This window comes from Astyanax mexicanus, chromosome 5, assembly GCF_023375975.1.
Source record: "Astyanax mexicanus isolate ESR-SI-001 chromosome 5, AstMex3_surface, whole genome shotgun sequence".
In the NCBI taxonomy this organism is placed as follows: Eukaryota; Metazoa; Chordata; class Actinopteri; order Characiformes; family Acestrorhamphidae; genus Astyanax; species Astyanax mexicanus.
The window spans coordinates 29,998,825-30,018,521 of NC_064412.1; the positions used below are offsets into that span (position 1 = coordinate 29,998,825).

The following is a 19,697-nucleotide window of genomic DNA, read 5'->3' on the forward strand; positions in this document are numbered from 1 at the left end:
GAGAAAGCGGTTTTCTCCCTATCCCCCGCTGCGAGGGGCACCTGCCAATATCCGCTCCTCAGGTCTAACGAGCTGAACCAGGCTGAGCCAGACAGCTGGTCCAGCGTATCGTCGATCCTGGGGAGCGGGTAGGAGTCAAGCTTCGTGACAGAGTTAAGTCGCCGATAATCCACGCAAAAGCGCCAATTTCCATCCTTCTTTTTCGCAAGGACCACCACGGGCTGCTCAAAGGCTCAATAATGCCCGTACTCGCCATCTCGCGGACTAACTGCTCTGCCGCTATGCGCTTTGTTAACGCCAGACGGTGCAGCCTCAGCCTGATAGGCTGGGCATCACCCGTGTTTATCGAATGAACCGCAAGGTTAGTTTTAGTACACTCGCGCTCAGACACAGCGAAACTCGTGCGAAAACGGCCGATCAGTTCGCGCAAACGGAGTTGTTGGGGACCAGATAAACCCACACAACTGCGCTCCAGCATCTCCTCTATCGGATCTACACTCAACCCCGCATCCAGCGGACCCTCTACCGTATCACGCACCGAATCACACACATTCCCTCCCACCAGTTCACTTACCCCTAACTCGTCACGTATCTCTACGGGGAGTCCAGTCACCAGCACCGAGCCCCGTGCACAGTCAATGATAGCTCCGACGTGTGAGAGCAGGTCCTTGCCCAGAATGCACGGGTCGTTGATGCGTCCTACCCAGAACTGTTGTTGAAAGGGCCCCTTGCCGACATCAATCTTCAACTCCGTTAATCCCAGGAGACCTACAGGATCCCTGGTGACTGAAGAGAGAGCGGTGCGCTGGCTGTTGTCAGTCACAAACTCAGCCGCTACCTCCGTCGCTAGCTCGGGCCGTATCAGTGAGACTGACGAGCCCGTGTCCACCAGCGCGTTCACCGTCACTCCATTCAATGTGCATCTCAGGAAGTAGCCGCTGAGTCCGGCAGTTCCGGAAGCAGATCCCGAGGGTAAGCATAGCGTTCCTGGGGCCACCGTAACCCTCACTGGGTGGTCCCGGCTCCGTTTCCCGGCCGGCTGCAGTGCGCTCGCTTGTGGCCACGCCCCCCGCAGTGCCAGCACTCCAGTTGGGCATCAGACCGGCTCCGACCCCACCTCTGCGAATCACGGGCAACCGGCGACGCCCCCCACGGTCCAGGATGGCTTGAGAGGATGAGTTCGGACCGCTCCGCCACCTCCACCGCGGACTCCAGGGTCTGCGGGTCGGCCAGCCTCACGTGTTTGCGCAGCTCGCTCGGCTCGAGGGCGCGCAGAAAGTGATCCAACGCGAGCCTCCTCTGGGCCGCTCGCGGAAACGTTGGGTAAGCTTGGCGGGTTAGCAGGGCCATCTCCGATGCCAGCACGCCCAGTGTCTCTCCCTGCTGTCGGCGTCTGTCCGTCACTAGCATTTTGGCGGCCGCCTCCGACGGTTGGCGGCTGAAACGTGTTCTCAACGCCCGCGTCAGTTCAGGCAGCTCGCAGCGGCACTCGGCGGGGAGCTCGATCAGTACCCTCAGCACGTCGCCCTGCAGCGCCAGGCAGAGGTTGGCTGCCGTCTCGGCGTCCGTCCAGCCCGCACCGCCCGCCACGATCTCAAGCTGAGCTTCGAAGGCTGTCCAGTCAGCGCTGCCGTCGTAGGGGGTAAGGCGGGGTTGAGCCGTCAAGCCCGCCATCCCGGAGGCTTGCGACGCCATCATCGCGCCGTCCGTTCCGCGAGTCGGCGCCGCTGTCCTCACGCCATCCGCTCCATGAACCAGCGCTGCCGTCCTCGCGCCATCCGCTCTGGGAGCCAGCGCCGCCGTCCTCGCGCCATCCGTTCTGGGAGCCAGCGCCGCCGTGCTCGCGTCGTCCTCTCCCCGGCCACGACCTCCGAACAGCCCGCTGGCGCCGTCAGGTCCGAGTCCACTCCGCTGGAGAGCCTTGCCTCTAGTCCGTTGGTCCGCTGTCTTCCTCCTCAGCCGTTCAATTTTCCCTGCCAGCAGCTCAATATCTTCCAGCAGGGTCACTTCTGACACCAAATGTGGCGTGGAAGAGGAAGGAAGACCCGTGAGACTCATGCTGAATGCTCAACAGCTCCTTTATTGAACAGGCTTGCCACTCACTTACAGTCTTTAACAAGACTAGAAGAGCTAAAACCATTACCCACAGAGCTCAAACAGCCCAAAGGCCACCAACCCAGCTGTGTGTCTCCCAGATCCAGAGTGGTGCCCACCCTCTCTGCATAACCCCTCCCAAGGGAGATGCCCCACCCCTGTCATCCTCGCACACAGGAGAACATAAACATGCCTACAGGCAGCCACACACACAACCCAGAGCCGCCACAGTATTCTGAAGCTATAAATGAAAGTACGTGCTTTTTGAGCTGTTGAACACTAGCAAGCGTCTATACTCTCTGATTATAGGTGCACCGCATGCTGCCCATTTAAGAATTCTATTCAGTAGCTAAGTAGTATTCTAGAGAACAAATGCGCCTATTGGAGCACAGCCATTCATAACGCGACCCTATACTGTCACGATATTTATTTCACAAAAATAATACAGTATACCCTTATGTTTAAAAAACATACTTCAACAAATTTATATTAAATAATATCAGAAACGCGTGGTTATTACTAAAGAGCAATAAGCCGTAAAAAATAGTTTAGACAAGGATTTAGTGATGAATGCATTTAATTTTAATTCAGTGGTTTAAAGAAAATTTGTAAACGAATAATAAAGGCACTTTTTTGAAAACAGAGACCCAGTAGCTTAACGTTGTAAATTATCTTAGTAAAAACAGTGTCTTTAAAACACAACAGTACAGGAAACTGTTCAAAAACTATTTCAGTTCTAATTAAAACTAGAAAGTGCATGTATCAACATCAATAGTAACGTGACATTTCTTAAACTTAAAAAATGAGTTTCTGTTAATGCCTAAATAACTCTATAATAATCACTAGCTAATTAAAATTGACCCACATAACACTCCTGAAATCCCTAATGTTTAGGGCCTAAACAAACAATCTGTGTGTTTTGGATGCGTTTTGACTTTAGAGTAGTTCGAATAAAAAGTGTGTACTAGTAACTCTAATTAGTTAACTAAATCTATTCGCTCTATCAGAGTGAACACATTCTGACTGATAGTGGATTATACTGTCAAATATGTGACCACAGCGACACCTATAGACGAAGAGATAATAGTGCATTGTCACAATGAAGCAGATAAGTCTTGCTTCTAATGAAAGTAACTATCTGTTAACTGAGTTTTATTTCATTTTAACTAAAGAGAGGAACACATTATCCGGTATGTGTAGCACATGATTGTTTTGTACGTGCGAGTAACTTAACGCTAACGTAGCTTAACTTTAGACGAATTTCTCACAAATCGACATCCAGGGCTCGATTTCAGGAAATAAAACTGCTGCTAAGCTTAGATAACTGAGCTTTTATATGTGGAATATATAGCCGGCATTCCGTATATAATAGTTTAGAAGTAAAACATAAACGTTGAGGAGCTGTATACCCCGTACTTTAGGGATATTGATGAGGGAGTTCTTCAGGTTGTCGTGGCCGAGTGGTTAAGGCGATGGACTAGAAATCCATTGGGGTCTCCCCGCGCAGGTTCGAATCCTGCCGACAACGATGAACGTATTTTATTTTTGTACCGTTTGTGTAATACAACAGTATGATCAACACAAACACGAGGTAAAACATATTCTATATATGTCCTCGTACGGCCTCCGTACAGCTATACCATTATCCCTTCGTGTCTAAGCGTTTGTTCCCTATGAGAAAAATCTATAGGGTTTTCAAAAACCTGCCTCTATCACATTCTATGGTAAATAAATCTGTTCAGACACCTCTACGTTTTATTCTGTGTACATTGTACTCTTGAACATCACTGGATCATCTGAATTACGAGATCGTTTAAGAGTCGTAATGAGAAAAATGCTAGCTTTAAGCTAATGCTACAGCGGAGTAAACTGACCTCCCAGCCCAGCTGCAGAGATCAGCCGGGGACTATTTTCGGCGCAACACCGGCGAAAACTCCGGCAGGAAGTTAGGAGCATATTACACACAGCTGATCCAACTAATGGACTAATTGCCCTTACTGAGGAGAGCTGAGAGTGTCACAGTATAAAATCACTAAAGCAGGTCAGTGATACTCCCGAACCAGCTGTAACACGTTTTAGCATTTACCGTCTTTATAATGCAGTGAAATGAATTGGTGTTTCTGGTTCGTTGTCGCCTCAGTGAGGGCAAGTAGTTAGTTTTATTAGTTAGTTGATTATAACTGAGAGACATTTTCTCTTATTATCTGCCTTTTAAAGCTCTAACACAGACTACACTGCTCAACATTACTGAAAGAGTTTTCACCTGTTTTAATGCTTTAATGTTCCTCTGTGAAGAAGCATAATAATCCAAAACGCGATCTGACCGGAGTTCGCTGTTGTTATGCAGAATCCAGTCCGGGGTATTTTCCAGCCGCTGTGCTGTGACGTCAGTTAAGCGTTAGTCTAAAGTTAGCATTTTTCTAATTAATACCCTTAAACAATCTCGAAATTCAGAGGATCCAGTGATATTTAGGAGGTAAATGTATACAAAATAAAACGTACAGGGTTCTGAATATATTTATTTACCACAGAATGTGACCAGTTTTTGAAAAGCCCATTCAAATTCCCCATTTACTTGAACCGTTTAGACACGGAACCCAAAATATGGGCATAAACAACATGGCGCCACGACTACAAAATGAGGACACGACTTCAGTGGTCTATAAGATCAAATATACAGAAAAACTAATGAAGGAACTTCTATCTGGTCTTCCCATGCTCTTGATGTAACTTCCTGTTGTAAATGTGATTTGTAGAATGTTCCAGATGTTTCGGATGGGGTAATGTGTTTTACAGTAACAGGAATGAGTGAAGCCCAGGGACACAACTAAAATGCAAAAAAATACATATCTGAAGGATTTAATTAATTATGAATAAAATAATTGTTTTAATAATAATATTTAATGGTAAAGTTTATAGTCAGAGTGGGGAGTGGAGACAGGTAATAAATGCTTTTTTTCAGTGTTATAAGTATTTTTTTAAAATACATATCTTACAGATTTTTTCGATGTAGAAGACAATATGCTTAATAATAAAATGTATTTTAAAGATATTTAATGTGCATATTTATACATTTCCAGGGACAAAAATAGCACAAATACGGTGAATGACCTTCATACAGCTAGGACTCAACAAAACAAACATTTCTAAACTGTCCCACTTGACCTTATCTCCAAATCACCCTTAATTTACCTTTCTTTGTTCAGTTCCACCTGCAGCTCACTTAATTTAATAAACATTTCCCTCCGTAACATTTATATTATTGTTTCACACAATAAAACAACCAAAACTTTATTTTTTTATTTAATTATATACTTAAATGTGTGTTTTTGAGATCAATAAATCTCTCTACATAACTATGGAAGCGCAAAAAGTCCTCCATCTCTCCCGTGCGTAAAAGCGCATTCAGTGCGTAAAAGCACATTCCCTGCGTAAAAGTGCATTCCGTGCATAAAAGCGCTTACCCTGCGTAAAAGCGAATGCCGTGGGTAAAAACACATTCCCTGCGTAAAAGTGCATTCCGTGCATAAAAGCGCTTACCCTGCGTAAAAGCGAATGCCGTGGGTAAAAACACATTCCCTGCGTAAAAGTGCATACCGTGCGTAAAAGTGCATACCGTGCGTAAAAGCGTATTCCTTGCGTAAAAGTGCATACCGTGCATAAAAGTGCATACCATGCATAAAAGTGCATACCATTTGCCACCCAAATTACACTTATTCCCTATATCACTAAGTTGAATAAAAAATATTTGACAGTTTTCCAGGGGTAAATTGGTGTGGCAGGGTTAAAGAAACGGGGAGACGTGCTGAAATTGCAATTTCATACAAAATGAATGTATCTGGAAAAATATTTATTTTAAACAGAAAAACATATGATGACATAAGCAGCATTAACTCATTTTATTTGTCTGATGTTCACTAAATCTGGCAGTAGTTCTTTGTATTGTGCCAGTCATAAAAATGGGCCAATAAAAATGCTTGAATGACATCCACAGTGACTTCCATTAAAGGTATAGAAGGGATTTCTTTTTTAGTGAAGTTGCTGTTTGGAACAGTTTGATTACTGTGGTAATATATATATATATATATATATTAGATTAACTGACTAATTAACTAACTAATCAAATTCTTACTCTTGTGTTTAAGACAGATAAAGGATGAAGGAGCTATGTTCTGTTTGGCTGTTCATGAAAAAAATTTGCAGCTTAGCTGTTTAAATGTTTACATTTTAAGCAACACGATGGAAAATGTGTATTTCTTGTTTCTGGGATCTCCCTACATTTGGGGAAATGTAATGTTTAAATGTAACTTTAAACCACCATAGCTCTCACACGGCTCACCTCCTCTCCGCTGGGGGCGCTGCAGTATCTTCTCCTCAGCCTCGGGCTCGTGCAGCTGGAGCTCAGAAGGAAACATGGCGGCGCTGTATGAGTCGTACACGCTGTGTGCGCTCGCGGAACCGGGGCCAGCCGGAGCGCGAGCGGTGGAACCGGACCGGGACCAGGACCGCGTCATCATCACCGAGTCCGGCCGCGCGGTGACGGTTTATAAGGTAAAGAGAGTTTACAGCTCTATTATACAGAGTGTAGAGGGGAGAGAGGAGACCCCCCACTGCACGCGCTGCTGCTGCCTGTAAACACACACGGGGAGAAGCTGAACATCCCCAGCCTCGTGACAGAGGAGCACAGAGCAAGCAGTATTTGTTAAAACTGAGTTTAACAGGATATTACAGCCCCTTCACTGAGGAAAGGGGGACCTCGGTGTGTGTGTGTGTGTGTGTGTATGTGTGTGTGTATGTGTGTGTGTGTGTGTGTGTGTGTGTGTGTGTGTGTGTATGTGTGTGTGTGTGTGTGTGTGTGTGTGTGTGTGTTTGTGTGTGTGTGTGTGTGTGTGTGTGTGTGTGTGTGTGTGTTTGAGAGAGAAATCAGAAGTTAGAGTTCATGTCACTGCTGAAAGTAATACCAGCTCATTGTCGAATTCAAGCTTATTGATCGGCTTAAATCTTAGATGTATTTTTTCCCCTTTGAGTTTGATGGTTTAACTGCTCTACAAGCATGATAAACCTGGGTTGACCAGTTTATCTATGCTGAGCAAACTTCACATCCAAGCTGCCTGACAAGTTTAAATCTTGAGGTCATTTTTTATTTGAGTTTGATGGTTTAGTTTATGGTATCTCTGACTTGGCCAGATAAACTAGTATGACTAAGCTTGGCCAAGCTGGATGACCAGAAAGATTAACCTTGTCAACCTGTAAAACCACAGTGGACGGACCAATAATACTATAATCAAATGTAACCCAGCCACACAAGTTCTGGTCAGGAGGTGGTTGTCCAGTCCATACATCCAGTATGACTAAGCTTGACCATAGTGGTTGACCAGATTTAATCTTAAGGGCAGTTTTTATTTGAGTTTAATGCTTTAAGTGTTTTACAAGCATGGCAACCCTAGCTGGGCTGGATAAACCAGTATAACCAACCATACTGGTTAAACAGCTTGTCCATATTGGTCAAACATCATAACCAAGCAAGTTCACCAGCTTAAATCATTAGGGGATTTTTCTTTTTTTGATGGGTTAGCTTTATCACACTGGTTGACCAGCAAAACCACACTAGGTGGACTGGCAATACCAAATTCAAATGTAACCTACACAAATGCTGGTCAAGAGGTGGTTGGCCAGTCTAAACAACCAGTGTGGCCACGCTTTATCATACTGGTTGACCAGCTTTTCCATGCTGTTAAAACTTCATAACCAGGCCGGTTGACCAACAAGACCAAATTCAAATGTAACAGGCAGGCAGCTGGTTAATAAGATAATTTAGTTGTATAGGGGTTGTTTTTAATTGGATGACCAACTTTTCAACCACCTTGACCCTCCAAGTCTAGCTTGGGACATCTGAAACCAGCTCCCAGCAAATTACCAGTGGTGTTTACCAGTGTCAGCTTCCTGCTGTAAACAGCCACCTGGCCATTTAAAGTTGGGGAACTTGGTTGACTTTGATGGTTTAGGTGGTCTACATGCATGATTAACTTGCTGAAGCGAGTCATTCAGTTAATGAACGAGCTTGTCAAGAGCTTAAAGATTCAAGCAGACATTGTCATTTGCATCACATGTCATACAAGAGTTGGAACAAAATTGTTATCTCATCATTCAGTTTCACCCAAAAGAGCAATTATTATGTAAGATAAAAAATAAAATACTATAAAATAAGGATAAAATTTAAAATAGGTAATTAGACATAAATATAAATAGGAAAGTGGAGCTGTGCCAAGAAAACACTCCCCACAATTACACCACATCCAGCATCCTGGATTGTTGCCACAAGACAGGTGTGGCCCATGAAGTCATGCCTTGTGCACAAAATTCTGACCCTACCATCTGTGATGATCCTCAGCAGAAAAATATTTATTAGACCAGGCTATAGGTTTTGGGCCACTGCAGCCTCAGCTTTCTGTTCTTGGCTGACAGAAGTGAGACCTAACATGATCTTCTGCCGTTGTGGGCCAAGTACCTCAATATTTAACAGTGTACAGAGTGGTTATAAATTACAGTAGCCTTTCTGTCAGCTCCAACAAGGCTTGTCATTTTTTGTCAACTTTTTTTCATCAACAAGCCGTTTCATTAGAGGCTGCTGGTCTGAATATGCCAGTTCTAGAAATACTCTAACCAGTGCATCTGACATCAACAGTCATGCTACAATCAAAATCATTGCAATCATTAAAGCTGCTGGACCATATGTGCTTGATGAGGTGTTGCACTGCTGATGCATGAATAAATGATTTGATTACTACAAGGAATAAAATCCAGCAAAATGTTGATAAATGTTTGTAATTAAATGAATAGAGCAATATGTTAGTCACTGATCAGTACTCCTTGTTGTTTCCAGGTCTCAGATCAGAAGCCGTTGGGTAGCTGGACAGTGAAGCAGGGTCAGTGCATAACCTGCCCTGCTGTCTACAATTCACAAACAAAGGAGTATGTTGTAGTTACAGATGAAAAGGTAAGTAGGGGATAAAATTGGAATTTGGGCTTTGTTGAATAGCCTGTATGTGGTCTTGACGAATCATACAATTCTCCTTTAGGTGGTCAGAGTTTGGAAAGATGAAGACATCAGTATTGAAAAAGCTTTCAAAGCAACAGTAAGTGGCCTTTTGAGCTTTTCAGATCCAATTAATAACCTTAAATGCTACAAAATCCAGTGTGCAATATTTGGCAGTAAAAGTGTTCATGCTTGAACTAACCCCTCATTCCTGCACTAACTGAATAATACATCTCTGTAGGTGTCGGCTGAAGTGTACAGGATTCATTCAATCCCTGACAGAGAGCCGGTGGTGCTGTTTCGGTGTGGGGCAGTGCGGTCCTTGGATTCGCTCCTCTCTGCTCCTCAGCAGCCTGTGGAGAAAGTGCTGTCTGAGGAGGAGGTGATCAGGTGAGCACTGGGGTAAAAGTGTTGCATTAAATTAAATTAGGTATTTTTATCCTGAGCATTGTTTCATTGTTTGTATTTTCTTTTACTGAGGGATTGAACTTTATTTAACAGGTATTTACATGTTTATGATTTTATATAAATGATTTCTGTTGTGACACATTTGATGTAAAGAGATGTTTGATTTCACTCTCTTTGTTGGACAGATGGAGCACAGTAGTGCAGACAGAGCAGCAAGTAGTTCTTCTCTTCAGCACAGAACAGGTAATATTTTCTCTGTGCTGCAGTTCAAAATATTTTGATTAGTAGTAAATATAATGTAACAAAGCCGTGACAAAAAGTGATATTAGTACACTTTTAGTAAGCATTATGTAACTGGTAGTTTGCTATGATGTACTCTGGTTAAAGTACATGTTTTGAACACTGTTTTGTGCGTGTGTGTTTTTTAGAAGGATGAGCACTATCTCTATGTTCAGAGATTCAGTCCCAACACTCTAGTAAAGCACAGACTGGAGACTCATTCTACTCCTCTCAGCTTTGCTGCCACATACAGAGATGGAAATATACACCTGCTTTACCTGTGTAAGCCTCTATTTCTTTGTTCATATATCCGTCTGTTCTTGCCCTCTTAAACAGTCTATTTTGTATGTCTGACATACAGGTCAAAAGTTTTAGAATTCCACAATTTTCCCCTTTACTTTTGCTGTCAGCTCTTCAGGTCCAGTCAGTAACTGGAAATTTGTAAATGTGTTTATATATTGCAGCATTTACACAACACACAGAACATTCAAACTTTTATCATAGTTACTAAAAAAAGACATAAACACTTTAACACATATCTATAACCATTAAAAGTATAATTAAATGTCCGGGGCCCAGAGTGGTCCAGCAGACTAAGGCACTGCCACTGTGATCAGAAGATTGTTGGTTCGAATCCTGGTAATGCTGCTTTCCATCACAATTGGCCGTGCTGTCTCTGGGTGGGTAGATGGCACTCTCTCCCCGCATAACTCCTAAGGTGATGTCAGTCAGCACAGGCGTCTGTATCAGAGCTGATGTATCGGATGGGAGTCACTGCATGTTCCTTCCTGCGCGCTGCAATGGAGTTGGAAATGAAGCACTTGCTAAATTAACATGTACCTGAGGAGGCATGTGCTGGTCTTCTCCCTTCCAATTTTAGGGCATTGCTAGTGATGGGGCAGTGCAGCTAAGCATAGTTAAACTGGGGGTAAAAATAAATATCATCCACCATGTCATGAAAGGGTGCATGCAAGTAAAAATATAAAATTATTTTTGTGTAGTAACTGTGAAATTAATATTGAGAGGAATTAAAAATTTGAAATCATTTTTTTAATAAGTGAAGTGCTTGTTTGTCTTACTTGAAACTTGTTGACTACATGTTTGAAACCAATAAATCTGATATGATGAACATTTGTACACACATTTCTAAAGTATTAAGAATTATAAGTAACTTTAGAAATGAATACTCACTTGCCTGCTTTTCTCTCCTCAGTTTCGAATGGGTGTGTGTATGAGAGTGTGCTCCAGACACGACCCACAGGTTTGGCAGTGTCTGAATCAGTTCAGGCCCTGCCCCGCTCTGTGCTCCTGCAGCTGCCCGTAGGTGAGGGAGAACTGACCTCCGCCTCTGCTCTCCCCCTGGATGAGGCTCATGTAGCTGTGGTGGGGGTCCCACACCCTTCAGCAGGAACAGGCAAAGGTAATGAAGACCTTCAGACCTGTTGTTATAGCTTCAAATGGGGACCAGCTCCACATTAATGTCTATGGATTTAAAGTGGTATGTCATAAAACCTACTGTATGTGTCCTAGTACAATTGTCCATGTTGAATGTATATAATAAAGAAGAATATAGTTTAAACGTACACACAAAAAAGGCCTACATTTTAACACAGTCCCAAACTCATGCTGTTATTGTGTGTTTTGTGGGAGGAGTAAGGAGTTCTAGTGCTAGTATATGACTGGTGATTGTGTGCTGTATGTTTTCCTGTAGATTACCTCTGTCTGTGGAACACACATTTCCAGACTCTGCAAGCAGGCAGAGAACTGGCAGGCATGATATATGGCCAGGTAAGTTCAATGCTAACTTGCACAGAGATACACAGACAAACACACCAATCTAGAATCACACATGCTGGAAAATCTAGAAGATTGATGGAAATGTCGAATAAATGTTAAGGTTAAATGTTTAGGTTACAACCAATTTTCACTGACAGACTTAGAATAGTTTTCAAAATATATTCAACTCCAATGTGGCTGAATAAAAAAAAAAAATCTGCAGAGAATAGTGGGCCAAGATTTCTCCACAAAGATGTAAGTGACTTGTTGCCAGTTATCAAATCATCAACACTTTATTAATCATCAATTACATTATTAATGCTTGATTGTTGTGCCTCCCTTGGCAGAAACAACTGCAAAGTTATTAGGTTTAGGGGTTAATACACAGGCCTAGATTGGTTTGGATCTCTTTCTGATATTGGAAGTATGAAAAAAAATCAAAAACAAAAGAAATGTGTAGGGGGGTGGGGCAAATACTTTTTCACAGCCCTGTAAAACCTTTGTGCTGTAAGAGTAAAACTCTTGGGGTCCTGAGGATGTTTCTGAAAACCACTTGATTGATTTATTTGTTGCAAGAAATCATTTGTGATAAAAAAATGACAGTTAACTTTTGACAGATAACTATTGATCATGCCAGCTGCATTGAAAAGCAGAATATTGTTTGCTTTATTTGAGATGATGTAAATATGTGTATGTTGAGAATGTGATTGTTGTCTGTCTGGTTTGCACAGTTGTGGTGTTACTCCGGGAAGCTCTTCGTGCCTCATGGGAAATCTCTGTCCGTGATCCCGTTTGAGTGTCAGAAATCATCTCTGGCCAGTGCTGTAGGGAAGCTAAAACAGACTTCAGGCACTAAAGGTATCAGATTCTTCCACTGCTGAAAATCACAAAAATCACAAAACATGCACCAGGACTTTACTGCTTACTGTAATAAACGGTTCCTTAACTTTTAGTTACTCCTGGTTTAAAGTGCGTCTTTATAACACACTTGCTATTTTTTTTTTTTTTAAACGCAGAGAGCAAGGCTCCAACTCTAGTGGCCTCATGGGACACACTCCTCCATGGTGAATCAACACAGACACAGAAGAGCCGAGTGACACGGAAGAGTGTAAGACACATGGTTTACTGACTCTTTGTTGTAGGGGGGTGATTTCCTATTAACAGTGCGCTATTGTTAAATATTCAATAATATTATCATATATTAGATATGCTGCAGAATTATAGGTTTAGTCTAAAACCAAAACAACAAAATTATTTTTTTCACCACTGAATAAAGTAATTAGCCTAAATGTATTTTGGTTTTCTTTAATGTAAAAATACAATTTAAAAATATTGCTGAACCATTTTATTTTCTTTATTTTATTTATCTCCGCAGATAAATAATCACTAATTATAGCTAATCACTAATTATACTCACACATTCATCTCAGTAGTGCACTTTTAGTCATAAATGTACTTCAACAGCAAGTCACATGTAAATGAAATGTACGCATCAAAATGTAAACGGTCTTTTGATAAAAAAAAAAGAAGCTATAGCTAAGTTAGCTAACACTACCTTCCTCAGGTAACATTGCAATTCTAGTCCTATACAATTCCTTGCTTTCAGCCAAATGTGATGAGTGATGCTTAATAGTTTAGTTAGTTTAATTTTAAAATAAGTAAAAATGAACATAAATCTACCATTGGCTCCACCTGTTGGCTCTCTCCCTCGCTGCCTGAGATAGTCCAGTTACCAAATATTCGGTGCATCCCTAATATAAAATAATTGTATTGTTTTTAAGCTTCTGTTTAAATGGTTTAAGAAGCTGTGTTCAGTCATACTGATTGATTGGTCCTTTACTTTCTGTGCAGAAGACTGCAAAGAATCAATGTCCAACAGCAGAGGAGCTCGCTGAGAACATTAAGGTAATATATAGATATTACATAAACACATCCAAATATTAAATACCTTGATGTCTACTATTACACAAACTACCAGACCTTACTGTTTGTTACATCGCAACAATAATGAGATATATTATATGGATGCTAAGACTGTGTGTGTCCTGTAGGTGGGCTCTGTCACTGAGGTGCAGAAGGATATGGATGCGTTCCTGTGTGGATTAGAGCAGGGAGAACTGCAGGTGGCCGCAGGGAGGCTGGCATCCGAACTGGTGGCACGATGCCAGGCAGATCCGACCTTTTACCCACAGGCTACCCTAATGCAGCTGGTTGAAACAAACTACATGTGCCACAGGTGAGAGGATGAGAGAGACAGACAGATATGGAGAGAGAAAGAAAGGCCTAGATGCTTTTGAGACTGTACAGTGTTTAAATTAGGAGGATTTATGAGTATATAACTGTCTCAAATCAGATTTGAGCAGATGTTAGACACTGCGTAGTGTGTTTGCTGTAAGTGTTGTAAGATTGGTTTGCACTGACCGATATGTTCTTGTGCAGTGTGTGTCCTAATCTACTGATGCTGGCTCTGGAGAAGAATGACTTTAGACTTTGCCAGCTGTGTCTGCAGCTGTTCCACGACATTCCAGAAGCTGTCACCTGCGCATGTCTCAAGACCATCCTCAGGTGAGCAATATTCTAAATCACTGTTCACACTATTCATCTGCTTAAGACAAAAAAAAAAACACACACACACACAGTTAGACAACAGGATGGACTAATACCCTGATACAGGTGATTTGTTCCTGAACAACACAGTACCTGGCTGTGTATTGACAAGAATCTGGCAATACATTGTATATTAGAGAACTGTGGTTACGATTTAATCTTTTTTTTTTTTTATAAATACACCATGTGCATAAAATCTGAGGACTTTTCATGCATCCTTGCATCACTGATGCTCTTTTTGCTGAAGGTAAATAAATTGTCAAATAAAGTAAATGTAATCAAATCCTCTAAAACAGCTGTATTTAATTAGAATTCAGCATGGTCCAGTTGGAGAAAATTTCGTCAGTCCAAGGTCGCCGGTGTTAACTTGTGTTATGATTCAGTGTTATAGTCTGTGTGTATGTGTGTGTGTGTATATGTGTGTGTATATATATATATATATATATATATATATATATATATATATATATATATATATATATATATATATATATATATATATATATATATATATGTATGTATGTATGTATGTATGTATGTATGTATGTATATGACCCGTGAGGTGGTTTGAACTATGATGAAAAATATATATATAGTAATAATAAAATGCCTCTCTGTACATATTTTGTGTACATTCCTCCCCTGTCTCGGCGTGTCTTTATTTTCCACCCGTTCTCGTTTTTCCGCCACTTCTCGGGCTCCCTATCTCTTTATAAAGTCGCATTTTCCCGGCCGTGTCCCAATTCACTAGCTGGGGCAGCGGTCTGCACAGATCTGATTGGCAGAAGGGAGCACTGGATGTTTTAGCAGGGCTCACCAGGCGATTAAAAAAAGAACAGCGTCTCGTTCATACACAGGACTGAACTACAACTCTACATATTCTTGCTGGTGGCAGACAAACTGCTTGTTCTTTCAGGCGACTCGCTCTAAAGCGGCGAGAGAAAGGCAGGGAAAGCAATTGGGAACGATGCCACGTCGCTGCAGTGTGAACAAGAAAATGTTCCGCCGCTTTAAATGAACTCTGTCAAAATTAAATCCTTCTCAGTACTTTATCGGTTTGGGTCCGCAGTGGACAACGTCTGGGTCCAGACCCGGACTGCGGTCCGCCTATTAGTGACCCCTGCCCTAAAACATAGACAGTAGAGACAGTGACACCCAAAAAAAGAAGCATTATCTTGATTTAAAATGCTTGATTTCAGAAAAAAATGAGCATGTACCCTAATACTTTGGTCCATATAATGTATTGCTGTACATAATATGATTCTGAATGAAAAGATTCAGAAAAGCAACTGAATCCCTTCCTCCCATCTCACTGATGTATGTTCTCCTCCTGCTCCTCTGCAGTGTTCAGGATGCAGAGCTGGAGCAAGTGAACCTAGAAGCGGACAGTCTGCTGTTCATGAAGACCCTCACCCAGACAACAGACCACTCCGGCGTGGACAGTGGTCAGCGTAACGGTTTCAGCCCTCAGGTTTTGGAGGAAGAAAGCTGTGATGTTCCACCAGACCCTGTGACCAAGGACAAAAAGCCGGCCAAAGACCCATTAGCTCTGGATATGAGCTGCCCTGTGGGACTTCATAGAGGAGTTCTGATGTATCCTTACAGCTGCTGCTAATTATTAATTTGTACTGTATCTATGTTCATTTGCATCTCTTTATGGTGTGTTTTTTCATGTAGAAACACACTTATTGCTAAGAGAAATGGTGTAAGTAATGTGTTTTAGAGCCTAAAACTTTTGCATGGTGCTGTATAATGAATGCCCCAAAATTTACTGGCCAATTTGTGGGTAAAAGTTGTAAAAGTAAATAGTCGGATAGGAATTTGTCCAGGAAATGAATCACTCACACAGGTTTCATTCTTCTTTGTGTCTCCAAAAGTGCCACAAACGATTATTTTTATAGTCGACTAATTACAGATAATTTTTTATGATTAGTAGACTAGTCGGATCATACGTTTATTGAATATAAAACGTACAGCTTATCGCACTAGAATGCAGCTGCTATTATATAACCATCATTAGATTTCAGCTATGTGCTAAAAAAAAATAAAAACATTTAAAATCAGAATTCATTAAACCTTTAATGAAATATGCAGCTTGTTGCAACAAACAATTATTTAACTGTTTAGCATAAAGTGTAAACAACTGTGTAAAATAAGGATAAGGCATTGGCTTAAACAAAACAAAAATAAATACATTAATAAAGAAATTATTTTTTTTAGGTATTTCTTTCTTTCATTTGTTTCTGGCATCAAACTTAGCTGCATTTAAATCAAACTAGGTAGGTACCTGAAACCAAGGAATTATTCACAAAAATAAAGTTTTGGTCTCACTGACCCAAATATAACAAAAGTGCATTTTGTGCTGACAGAAAGGCAGCCGCTGCAGTTTGGAATGAAAAACAAAGTAAAAAAACAAACAGAAAAAAAAAAAAATACGAATCGACTGTTGAATTAGTCGTCGACTATTTTAAGAGTCGACATAATCGTGACTAGTCGACTAATCATGGCAGCCCTAGCGCTCTAACACAACAGATTACATTTTTACAAATATTAATACTTTCCACATTTAAACAGCATCTAGATATTTGAATGCCTTTTGTATATCATGTTCAGTTGTTTGTATTGTTTTTAGAGATGGAGGACATTGCAGAAATAATCACTGACTAATCGAAAAAATAATAATCAAATTAGTTGACAAGCAAAATAACTAGAAGTTGCAGCCCTTCCAGATTCAGTTTATCATTTTCACTTAAAAAAAACAATCTATTAAACGTTGGTCGTTCATTATAATTATTTACTGTATAGTTTTAAATGATGTTTTATGCAATGTTTTGTATAAATATGAAAGTTCTTTAATCCACTTTTGTAGAAATGAGGTTTTGCAGACGCCTTACAGTGACAACCTTCTGCTTCCACACCTAAAGGACCTCACTGTCCCACAGGTTATAGTAAGTACTGCATTACTGAATTTATACCTTCAGTGTTCAGCGCATCACTGCTTATTCAGGGACAGTTTCCTGGGCAGGGATTAGGCCTTCTAGTAGACTATGGCTGAGTCCAATTTCAGTCCTTTGCCCTACCCCTCTGTTTTGTCTGTTGACACCTAGGGGCAAGACACTTGTTAGGCTCAACGCTCTCTTATAGTAATTTTCTTTATAACAAAGGTTTGTCCTAAGATTTTAGCCACTTCTTCCTAACATTCAGTTTTGTGGTAGAGGTAGAAATGAAAAATGCTGTGTAGTGTTAAGACTCTTTAAATCCTGTCTGGCAAACTGCCCCATATAATTTTAACACATTGTGATAGTAAGTGTAATGTATTATTAAGTGAACCCTACTGATCTCACTGATTTGCAACATGCAAATGAGCATTAATCAATAATTAACCAATGCTAAACCAGATCACAGCAAGTGTTTAAGTTTCCATGGCTTCATAAATGTATGTAAAGATATAGCAATTTATTAAAAAAATTGAAATCATGATTATAATCCTCTCTGTGTTTAGCTCCTCCTGCAGTATTTGAGATTCCTGTATCTGAAATATTCCCAAGATGTCCACTCTCAAATCCGAGCCCTCCGAAAGCCAGCTGTCACTCAGGTTTGACTGTGCTTCATTTACTCTAAAGTCCAGATGACACGGGATCCAGATACACTTCAGTGTTTAATGACTAAAATGCATGTTTGTTTTTGCTGTAGGTTATGGATTGGGTTTGCTTGTTACTGGATGCTCACTTCACAGTTCTTGTTTTGGCTCCTGAGGCAAAAGACTTGCTGTCCAGTCTTCACATGTTTGTTAGGTCTCAGGTAGGTTAATTTTCCATCTGTAAGTGATTATAATCCGTAACTATTTTATTAATCAACCAACAAGATTACATTACATTACATTTGCACATTAACAAATGATGCCACAAATAGTGATTATAAACTATGTAGCTGATTTTTTCCAGTATAACATCTTTTTTTTTTTTATTCTGATTTTAGGTGAAGTTATACTCTGAGCTGGGGAAGATCGAGGGAAGTCTGGAGGCGCTCAAAAAATCGAAGAAGTCCAAAGAGATTGGCCAATATTCCATTGAAGTGATTGAGCTATTTTAGACAACCTGTACAGAATCTTTTTAATAAAACTCCTGATGACCTACAGTCTGGGCTGGAATGTTTTTTTCCATGTGGTTTGTTTTCATACAGCAGTGAAATTAAACTGTCACTTGAATTGATTTAATATTAGTTTATCAAGGGATATTTTAGTTACTTTTTAAACTGGTTTGTTTAAATTGGAAAACAAAAAACAAAGGTTGTAATTGCACAGGAAACACTCAACCTTCTAATAATTGTAAAATACCAAAGGAGTATGGACAAGACGGATAATAATGAATGCAGTGTTTCTTACATTTAGTTAGAATTTATTTTAGTGTATTCATCATAAATGTTTCAGTTTTTGTCTGCTTAATGTAACACTCTTCACATCAGCAGTGCTGCTTGTTGCTGGGAAAGCATATAGAAACACTGTAATCAACTCCATACACTCATTCAGTACGAAAAACGCGCATGTGTGCCGTGCGTAAAAGCGCGTGTCATGCGTAAAAATACGTACTGTGCAAAAAAGTGCATTATGTGCGTAAAAGTTCATTATGTGCGTTAAAGCGCGTGCCTTGTGTAGAAGGCCATTCCGTGCGTAAAAGCGCGTGCTGAGCAAAAACGCATTCCAAAAAGCGCGTGCCATAAGTAAAAAAAAGCATGTGCGTAAAAGCGGGTGCCATGTGTAAAAGCGTGGCTGAGCGTAAACACCTGCACAGAATGCTTGGACTAAAATCCCAAAATCTATGAAGAAACACATGACTACCTCTTCTGTGCACTAAGAAAGTCGGAGTTGTCCTTTCGCCCACCTCTCCCCGATTACACTCAGCTGCAGGTCGTTAGTAAGGAAATCTCAAGACAGCGTTGCCAGGTTTGGATTGAGCATGTTTAAAACTATGGTTTCCGGTGAAAATTCAAAGGTCTCCAGGTTTTTGGGCTACTTTTAATTATAAAGCAAGAGCAATACTACTGTTAATAATGCCATTAGAAACACAACACTTTAAAACAGTATGAGTTAACAACAAAGAGTACGCTTCTAAAGGATGGATTTAAACATTTTTGCTGGATATTTTCTGCAGGATCTGGTAACCCTCTTCCCAGCTGCATAGAAAGAGGAGCGCGCCGGGCAGCACGGGTGAGAGAACTTATCCTCCTAGCAACCATTAACACATGATGTTATTTAGCTAAACTGAAATAACACAGATTAATAAGTACATATTAATATGAATTAAAAACAAAGCAATGACAAGTACATAATAAATACAATAAACAAATAGGCAGGCAGACAGACGCACGCAGGCACGCAAAAATGCTTTAAAATGTTAAGCTTCACAAAACTAATAGGGAACAACCTAATGCTAGCTAGCTAACGTTACCTAGGTTAAATAAAAAAGCCAGTTAGTTACCCATTGTTTGGCCAACAGTG

At 40.9% G+C, this 19,697-nt stretch overlaps 1 protein-coding gene and 1 non-coding gene across 2 annotated transcripts; both read left to right on the forward strand.

Annotated features, from left to right (window-relative positions):
* Nucleotides 1-3,540: 3,540 nt before the first annotated feature.
* On the forward strand, nt 3,541-3,622 carry trnas-aga (transfer RNA serine (anticodon AGA)). The gene has a single exon. It is a non-coding gene; the product is annotated as a tRNA-Ser (tRNA).
* A 2,823-nt stretch (nt 3,623-6,445) lies between these two features.
* nol11 (nucleolar protein 11) lies at nt 6,446-18,337 on the forward strand. The gene is made up of 18 exons (XM_022675589.2): nt 6,446-6,645; nt 8,978-9,091; nt 9,174-9,230; nt 9,372-9,520; nt 9,724-9,781; nt 9,967-10,099; nt 11,031-11,237; nt 11,529-11,605; nt 12,325-12,451; nt 12,610-12,701; nt 13,445-13,498; nt 13,645-13,829; nt 14,033-14,158; nt 15,545-15,793; nt 17,070-17,148; nt 17,703-17,795; nt 17,894-18,001; nt 18,179-18,337. Exons 1-18 carry the CDS (start codon nt 6,508-6,510, stop codon nt 18,290-18,292), a joined length of 2,160 nt encoding a protein of 719 aa, XP_022531310.2. The 5' UTR covers nt 6,446-6,507; the 3' UTR covers nt 18,293-18,337.
* Nucleotides 18,338-19,697: the final 1,360 nt, after the last annotated feature.

Coding starts and splice junctions, on each gene's coding strand:
- nol11 (XM_022675589.2), top strand. CDS start 6,508: ATGGCGGCGCTGTATGAGTCGTACACGCTGTGTGCGCTCGCGGAACCG. Junction 17,796..17,893: donor GAAAGCCAGCTGTCACTCAG/GTTTGACTGTGC, acceptor TTTTTGCTGTAG/GTTATGGATTGGGTTTGCTT. Junction 18,002..18,178: donor ACATGTTTGTTAGGTCTCAG/GTAGGTTAATTT, acceptor TTCTGATTTTAG/GTGAAGTTATACTCTGAGCT.